The 8,623-nt window shown below is 45.9% G+C and overlaps 1 protein-coding gene across 2 annotated transcripts; it reads right to left on the bottom strand.

The window, feature by feature from the left end:
- Positions 1-11: 11 nt before the first annotated feature.
- On the bottom strand, positions 12-8,326 carry stt3a (STT3 oligosaccharyltransferase complex catalytic subunit A). 2 transcript variants are annotated; one of them, XM_023822608.2, is made up of 18 exons: positions 8,201-8,326; positions 7,340-7,461; positions 7,183-7,243; positions 6,806-6,927; positions 6,357-6,502; positions 5,917-6,007; positions 5,710-5,816; positions 5,279-5,443; positions 4,241-4,421; positions 3,754-3,909; positions 3,553-3,644; positions 3,304-3,459; positions 2,827-3,015; positions 2,548-2,664; positions 2,346-2,448; positions 1,538-1,726; positions 436-551; positions 12-329 (listed from the first exon to the last, which is right to left on the bottom strand). In XM_023822608.2, exons 2-18 carry the CDS (start codon positions 7,425-7,427, stop codon positions 291-293), a joined length of 2,118 nt encoding a protein of 705 aa, XP_023678376.1. In that variant the 5' UTR covers positions 7,428-7,461; positions 8,201-8,326; the 3' UTR covers positions 12-290. The 2 variants fall into 2 exon arrangements, with proteins under 2 accessions (XP_023678376.1, XP_023678393.1); XM_023822625.2 differs by having other exon boundaries at positions 7,340-7,471; positions 8,201-8,255.
- Between the last annotated feature and the right edge of the window lie 297 nt (positions 8,327-8,623).

Genomic DNA, 8,623 nt, shown 5'->3' with positions numbered 1-8,623 from the left:
ATGAGACCAAGTCACCCCATTTTTCCCCTTTATTTAATCATTTTGTAGAACTCCGTTGCCCCCTCCCCCCTGCCGTGAGATCAGCTCCTCAGACACCTGCAGACGATATCCTGTGACAGGTTTGGACGTTTCCATTCCAGATGAGACACCACAAAATATTTTTTTTTATAAAGCCAAAAAAAAAAAAAACAACTCTTTCCGCAATTAAAAACTAGAGTATAAAAAGGAGTTGCACTCATCTCTGGATTGCAGGAAGGCCTTCAGTGCTTTGTGCTTAGAGAGACTAGAGTTTATGTCCGGGAAAGTCCCCGGTTGTCTAGATCTCTCACCTATGAAAAACAGAGAGCAGTCAGCCCAAACTCATACCCAGTGATCAAGAAATACAAAGGAACTGAACTGTAGGGTGCAGAGACTGGAGGAAAGGGGACTCCTGACCTTGTATATTCTAACCAGCCAGTGTTCCGTAGTGTAGGCCTCCTCCAACACGTCCAGTTCGAAGTCCTTGTTACCAATTTCAGCATTCCTCACCCTGTCGTAGCCAGGAGGGCGCTCTGAGAGGAAGAACAGGTGACGAGTGACATCGTGAGAGCGGACGACAAACACCTGCGTCGCATGCAACTTCCCTTTCGGGCTGGAAATTCCCGACAGATCGGGAAATGGAAGAGGAACTTAAGACGAGCTATTATACATAAGGTGCTTTCGCAGCAAAGTTCCAGAAACAGGTCCCTGTTTGCGAGTTCCTGGGCTCTCTCTACCGGGAACTTTTATAGGTTAAGTGTGCACTTTCACACCGCGCAACAGGAACCTTTACGCTGAAACATGGGAGACGCAAAAAGCTCATAGGTTTAACTTCACACGTAATTTCATACAAAATTACGCTGCCAATGGAGGATGCACAAGTCGTTTCGTTAGCGTTTAGTTACTGGGACGATCAATCTGAAGCAATACGGGACAGTCATATTTCATTCATTTACAACATTTTTAATTCTTATTAAATCTGGGTAGGGGGGCAGATTGATCTTTCATTCTACGCAGAATAAAAAAATGACGTAATGTTATCTTGGTAATAAGCACTGGCAAGGTTCACTGCCAGCACTGATGGTAAATATACAGGTGATCCATTGAATTCTCTGGTGCAGCAACAGATGCAAGCAAAAAAAAAACAACAAAAAAGAGATGCATCAAATGTAAATTAGGTACAAAAATAATTCCATCCGCTCAATTTTTGGTCCACTACTTAAACCTCTTTTCCCCGCATTTCTGTGTAACCAACGTCGGTGCTTGTGGTCAACCAATCAGCAAGATATCGCTGTAAGGACCTGCCCGGTAGTTTGCGTTTGAACGAAAAGAACCTAGTCTGGAGCAGGGACTCTAAAGGGGTTCTGGAACTGCATCCGTGGGGCTACAGATTGGGCCTAGTTCCTGCGCCGAGAACACTACAAAAGGTCCCAGTTCTTGGGGGGGGGGGAAATATATATCATGTGAAAGCGCCCATAATGGCTTCATCCGGGTGCTCTGGCTTCTAGAAGTTACTTACTGGCCTCTGTGTAGACCTGGCCGAAGCGGTAGTAGCACATCTTGTACATCAGGCAGTTCAGGAGCACGGGGGAACCCTCCCGGTCCACGCGGAACTCCCCGGTTGGGGTGTAGTAGTCGTGCTCCTTGATGTGCCTCCCGGTGTCTGTGCTGCCACCGATTCGCACCATCCAGAGGAACTTGTTTATGTCTGGGGTGTGAATTTAAAAAAGAAACACATACACAGAATCCATGGGTTTGACAGAACACAGGGGAGAATTTTTCCTTAATATGAAAGAGACTGATGTTGAAATTAATTTACTGTAGTCTAAGTCTATAAATGCCACTCATTTATATCTAATTACTGTACCCTGTTGTCCCTTGTACTGGTTGTGGCTGAACATGAATGACAATGTACTTCTGGCAAACTTACCAATAAAACATTTTGAATTTTGTTCTGCAATCTAATATTGAAATACTGAGAGTTTGCCTTTCGTTTTCTGGCTTGCAGTTTGACATGGACCAGGTCATCACATAATTTTATAATGGAGTTTTCGTCTATATCCAAAAATTCCTGGGAATCATAATGGTCACTCTCGGGTACATATGCTGGTCACCTTTTACTGCGACATTTCCTTTGCTCAACAAGGCTGAACCTGCAGCTTATTGGTTCTTATGCTGAAAGGTCACAAGTCCAAACTTTCAGCTGCTAGGTTTGCCCTATGTGCAGTGACGTGGATTGATAAATACCTAAGTAAATACTTGCTAAATCTGTTGAAGATTTCCATAGCGTGTGCATGGAGTCGCCGAATAAGGCTGTGACCACATACCATCTGAAGAGTATCCCGTCAGTCCCCCAAAGATCACCAAGACATAGCTGACATCTAGCTCCCGCATGATCTCGTAAGCCTTCTCCTCAGTGGAAGCCATAGCCTGTCAGAAGAGGGATATCCATTGACCACAGACGTTGGTGCTATAGTATTCAAGCAAGTCAACCCCCTTGCTAACAGAAGATCCTCATCTGGAATATACCTGGCCCACTCGAGAAATGTGAGTGTTGTTCCATGTGTTGTTGTCCACCAGGATGGTCCGATTAGCCATTGCCGTAATCTGGTACCCGTAATCCCACCATGACATCACCTTGGCATCCTATTGAAGACCACAGATGATCACAGCAGAGAAGAGGAGTCATTTTGAGAAAATGGGTCAGATCTGTGTAGGTCTGAGTGAACGGCGAGCAGAGATCGACGTAACGCGGAACTTTGTTAATCTGGATTAAAGAATGGGACTATGGCCAAAGGCAGCGCTCACCTCCGGGGTATTGTGCCTCAGCCAGTAATAGGCCTCTCTGAAGTCGTCGAAGATGATGCGGCTGCCGTCTCCTCCACGGGCAGAGAGGACGATGGACGGGGAGGAGTAGGCCTCACTGGTGACCCAGGTGGAGTGGAAGGTGTAGGTGATGAGGAAGAAGGCCATGACCAGGATCATGCCACTAGCCACCTGGGCACAGAGTGCGAATCATTCAACATTTAAAATTGTTACCTGGCAGGTTCCATCATCCAAAGCAATTAAAGTTAATTAAAAATTACCTTAAATATGGGTACAACAGTAATGCAGTTCAACCAGGGCTACTCATTCTGATAATCACAAGCTAGACTAGTTATTTAAAGTGTCCAGACTTTGGATGAATGCAGATCTGCTACACAATTCAAGGGAGCAAGCCAAAAAAAAACGAGAGCTGCTTTTGGCTGAAGGGACATCCAGGCTTAGGTTGTCCAGAGGCCTCACCTCATTCTTAATGGGGTAAGTGGAGTCGTGCTGCTTCTTGGTCTTCTTATCGGGCCGGCTGACGTCCAGGTTCTTCATGTAGGTGGTGAGCACCTGGGAGACCCCGATGCCTGAGAGGATGCACATGACCGGGGCCAGGACCAGCATGAGACGCACCTAGAAAAGGCCCCCAGGGGGCACCACTTTTAGAGCACTGGACTCTGCTTAGGAGAAATGTAATAGAACCTACCCCCCCAAACAAATGTTTACCATGACAGCTGAGAAGTACATGCTGGTGACACCATACATGATGATGAAAATTCTGGCATCCGATAGATTGTTGAAGCAATAGTAAAGTCCCACTGTTAAATCAGAAGGGTAGGGGGGGGGGGGTTATTTAACGTAACTGCCATCAGCATACACATCAACATAAAGAGGTATAGCTGTACCATCACGGTGAAGGTCTCCTACCTGGAAACATGAAGACCAGCAGCTGAAGGTCAAAGTAGTAGGAGGACCAGGTGGTGGGCTGGTGCTCAGACACAGAGGCGATGATGGGGATGTTGTTCTTAGCGTAAGAGGGGTCCAGCAAGGAGTAAAAACGCCCAGTCCAAGGAGAGATCTTACCTGCAGAGCAAGGATCAACTCAATTATTCCAACCCAGGGAAAACTAAAAATAAAATGTTTATGTCAAAGCAATAACTGCCAGACAATTAATGCAACAGTATAATTTGAACTGAATGTCAACATCTATAAAAGGTTAAAGGTCAGGGATAATATATGACAAATGACACCAACAGCACATCCCACAGGGCAGATGGACTCACGGCGAGGCCAGCAAGCTCATACACTATGAGAGGGCATCAAAACTGGATGCGAATGATCGTCAGAAAAGGACAGCAAAAACTGTATTCGTTAATGGAATCACTGTTCCATAGCCAGAACCAGCTCTACCTACCGGTTAGCATGAGCACTGCACCGATGGAGAGCAGCCCAAACCCAACCAGGGAGATGACACTCTTGAAGAGAATCTCAAACTGCTGAGTGTTGAGCTTGCTGCGGAGATAGTCGACGAACGCGTGGATCTGGCACAGGCCGAAGACCCCGAAGGCGGCCATGTGCTCCGAGGACTGTACAGGCTGCAGGGGGGGGGGGGGGGGGGGTAACAGGCGGTGAGGCTAATGGGAGGTAAAACCGCTATTGGGGACCTTAGTTCATCTCTTCAGTATTTCTCTCTATTTTAGCCTGGAGGCCAAGAAGTGAGGGAAGGGTAAAACACAAAAAAAAAAGATCAGCAGGTCACAAACAATGCTGCGTTTGTATACCTCTCTGCATTACTGGGTCAAACCAGGTGATGGGACAACCTGTTCATTAACCTGCCCCCTGCACAGGGCTGAATGCATGTTTATTCTCCTCTGACTGGGCAGGACACCACACCACACGGGAAAGGCTCTTGGCCATCGTTTAACAGTCCAAGACGTGTCTATATGGCCACAAGCAGGGGGCGTGTATTGTAAAAAAAAAAGTAAAAAAAAAAACCGTGGCCAGGGTTCTACAGTCTCCGGACCTCATGAATGATTCTGCAAGGCCTTTCCAAATAAAAATGTGTAAAAACAATTCATGATGGTACTTTTTTACTAACATGCACCAATAAATGTTATCCAAAATGACACTGGTTGTAGCCTTCAGAACGAGGAGGAACACAGAAAGTGGAACTTCATGACTTCAGCAAGAACGGACGCTCGAAAAAAACACGGTTATGAAAGCTGAAGCTGAGGAACAGGACCGACAGGGTTCCACAGTCTTCAACACAGGTGGAAAAAAGTGATCCAGTCTAGCTATTCTGGCTAAATTAATCAGCTTACACAGTTTACAAACGACCACAAGACACACCTTGGTTACATGCCAGAGTGTGGCACCACGCCCATGTGTGTGCGTGCCAACTTCCGGCAGAGTCGGACTGACAGATAGGGAGGAGCGAGTGGCCAGGACTTGCCTGGAAGCCTACAAAGGAGATCTGCATGGAAAGGATGGTGCCCAGGCAGTAGACGGTGCAGTAGGCCACGTAGATGCGATGGGAGAAGCGGCCTGTGAGCATCAGCACTAGAACGTGAAGGGGAATCAGGTTGATCAGGAACACGTAGCCCCCCCATGAGGACACCTGGAAAAGACGGCACATCATTTAACACACGGGGGCGCTGTGGACAACAGCGACGACCCTCTACAGAAATTATGCACTCAAACATTCCTAGAACCAAGGTGGGAGTTGTGGATATGACTAGTTCCCATGTAACTTGTGTTCCAGTACAACGTCCATTTCCACATACACTGAGAAATAAGTCTGCATGTGCAGTTTCATCTTGTGCCGGTTATTTTGTTTTTTTAGAGTAGCCCCAGCACACACACACACGGCAGCTCGCCGCTCACCATGTAGAAGTACGCCAGAGCACACATGGACGACCAGTAGATGGAGCCAGTCTTCACTGCCTTGATCCACATGTAATAGGTGAGCAGCATGCAGAAAATGGCGATGCCTGCAGAGAGGGGAGAGGACGAAGGAAACAAAGTGAGATTCGGTGCATAGCATGACCTTCAGGTTGAAGAGCATTCTGGTTGGGGAAGTTATGCACGTACCTTCATTATCATAGGAGCCGGCCACAGAACGCGAAATGTAACCAGGAACTACGGCAATCATGGCTGCTGCTAGGAGTCCAGCACCTGCATCCTGGTCAGCAGAGGAGCACAAGCTTGGTTAGATAAACAGTGAAACAGCTGTATGGGAACCAGCACATGATCCATTCTTCCACAATTCCTGGGTCTCAACTGAGGAAAGGTCTGATTGACTTAGCAGCGGTTAGCTTGTACTAACCTTTTGGAAGTAGTTACTTGTGAAGCCAGAAATATAATTGCCACAAATAAAGTATTACGGTCCAAGATACAACAGGACCTCATTCCCTTAAACACATTCCCTTATACTACTGGAGCTCAGATGTCTCATATAGGCCTTTTTACCATATTGAAACACAAGGCAGAACATTGCACAGGATGCTCCCCCAGCCGGCTCCCCAGCTCACCTTCAGCTCCTTCGTGAGGTGATACGTCACAATGGCAGTGAAGGAGGAGAAGAGCGGCGCCAGGAACACGCAGACGTTGCGGATGTCGATGGTGATGTGGAAGAAGTGCAGGACGTGGTAGAGTGCTGCAGAGGTAATCATCAGGCCTAGGGGGCAGCAGAGAGTCAATCACCACTATATCCCATATATTTGCGTTCCAAACGTCTGCACAGCCATATGGGGCAGGACAATTTCCCTCCACAGATATCCTAAATGTACTATAAGACGGGCCACAGATGTTTTTCAGCACCAATTTTATCTGTCATTTTGAGAAAATCAGATTCACTACAGTGACTCTTGAGAACACTTCATGGGAAGATGCTTCAATGGCACAGAAAAAGCAGCTGAACTCCACATCCTTCTCATCAATGACGTACTCGGCTGAATCTAGAGCAATGCAGCATCCTCACCTGGGTAAATCGTACCACCAATGATCCTCCCCAGAGGGTACCAAGCTCGATCGTCAAACCAGTTATGGAACTTGTAGAAACCCTCTTCCGCCAAGAAACGGGTGGTACGGTAATTGAAGTACCTAAACAATAAGAGCACAAAAAATGCTTTAGACCATCGTCAGCCGCGGTGCCACAGCCCTACTTTCATACAGAGGGACTGTATCACAAAGCTGGATTTTTTAGGTTAGCAAGATAACTTGTCAAATTTACCTTAAAACCGACAAGTTATCTAACTAACCAGCCAACAAATCTTCATGATACAGGCTCCAGGTTACTACAGAATTATCCGTTTACATTTTAACAGTAAGTGTAGGAGAACAGAGTGAACAACTTACGGGTCAAACTCATGGATAACACTTTCAAATCTCAGCACGGAGAAGAGCCGTGTAGAGAACGCTGAAAAACAAAAAAAAGAGGCACACATTTGCCAATTCTGGTGCTTCCACCCAACACACGACATTCACAGGATTGGGCGAGACCCCAGTTACTCACAGAGAATTGCAGCCATGGAGAGGATGAGCAGCTTGAGCAGCGTGTCCTGCTTCTCATAGGACAGCCGCAGGAACCCCAGCTTGGTCATCTTGACGACGGGGTGGGAGGACCAGCCCTAGACACTTGCGGACCATGGAAACAAACAGATGCAGCCACCTGACATTAATCACGTGATCTCAATATCTAATGAGCAGGCGCCGAATCATGTGTACCATCCTTAGAGCCACCAAAGTTAAATATACAAAGTTAATACTTTGCTACTAGACCCTTGTAACAAAACAATATATACATCTTAATAATCCCCAATCAATTCCTTCCAACCACAGTATTTAAAGTTGTTTAGAGGCCACTCTCTAAAGTAAATAACCTGAACATTTTTAAAGGTCACTAGCGGGGCATCACCGCCTTGGGGATCTCAGCCAACCTAGGTCTAGCCAGATTAGTGCCTAGATAAGTAAAAAACGGAAGACTTGCAAACAGGATACAAACCTACGTCAAATAGCACATTAGAATGCAAGAGAAATAGCGTACCAAGCAAGAAAATGTCAGCAGCTTGCCAATGTACTTTAAATGGATAAACTGTAAAGATTACAATTCTTTCAGAAAATTTATTAACAATTACAGCAACACAAATGTTTTAATTGATGAAAACATTTCTCATAAACATCATACACATCTCCTCTGTACGGACTGCTTGAGCTAGCTAGTTAGCACGGGGGTTCATATATACACAGCTAGCTGTGGTCTATGGATATATGCAATTAAAATTGTCACACTGCTATACCGTTTAATCTGCAAAAAAATCGTAATAGTATTTTGGTGTTGCAGTATAATAAAACAAAACGTTTGCAAGCTTTTTACCTGCTTTGACCAGCAAAACCCAAGCTTCAGAGAGCCAGCTACATCTACACTCCTCACACACTTCGGAGAAAGAGCCTGTAGCCCGCCCAGCATTCTCATACTTTACTCTTATTGGTTGTCTAATGACTATCAGGACGCTGGGCATTTTCTAATTGGTACAGAAGACACGTCAATCAAAGTTCACGCGTGTGCGGCAGCGGAGCGGCCTGTGGCTTCCAGGAGTGACGTGTCGCATTCAAGTTCAAACGTTGAAATACCCCTAATATTTACAACAGCGACCCCACAGTTCGGGAGGACATTTACAGAGGCAGCAATTCTGCAAACCCACTTAGCCTGACGAATATTTTTTTCCAAATATTCATTATTTCCAAACGTTCACCGTTTTTTAAAAAAAATATTAGTTATTAGACGACAAACCCCATA

This window comes from Paramormyrops kingsleyae, chromosome 17, assembly GCF_048594095.1.
Source record: "Paramormyrops kingsleyae isolate MSU_618 chromosome 17, PKINGS_0.4, whole genome shotgun sequence".
In the NCBI taxonomy this organism is placed as follows: domain Eukaryota; kingdom Metazoa; phylum Chordata; class Actinopteri; order Osteoglossiformes; family Mormyridae; genus Paramormyrops; species Paramormyrops kingsleyae.
This window is presented reverse-complemented; position numbering and strand designations above follow the sequence as displayed.

Coding starts and splice junctions, on each gene's coding strand:
- stt3a (XM_023822608.2), bottom strand. CDS start 7,427: ATGACCAAGCTGGGGTTCCTGCGGCTGTCCTATGAGAAGCAGGACACG. Junction 7,244..7,339: donor CTCCATGGCTGCAATTCTCT/GTGAGTAACTGG, acceptor TTTGTTTTTCAG/CGTTCTCTACACGGCTCTTC. Junction 3,910..4,240: donor TGCAGTGCTCATGCTAACCG/GTAGGTAGAGCT, acceptor CTTGCTCTGCAG/GTAAGATCTCTCCTTGGACT.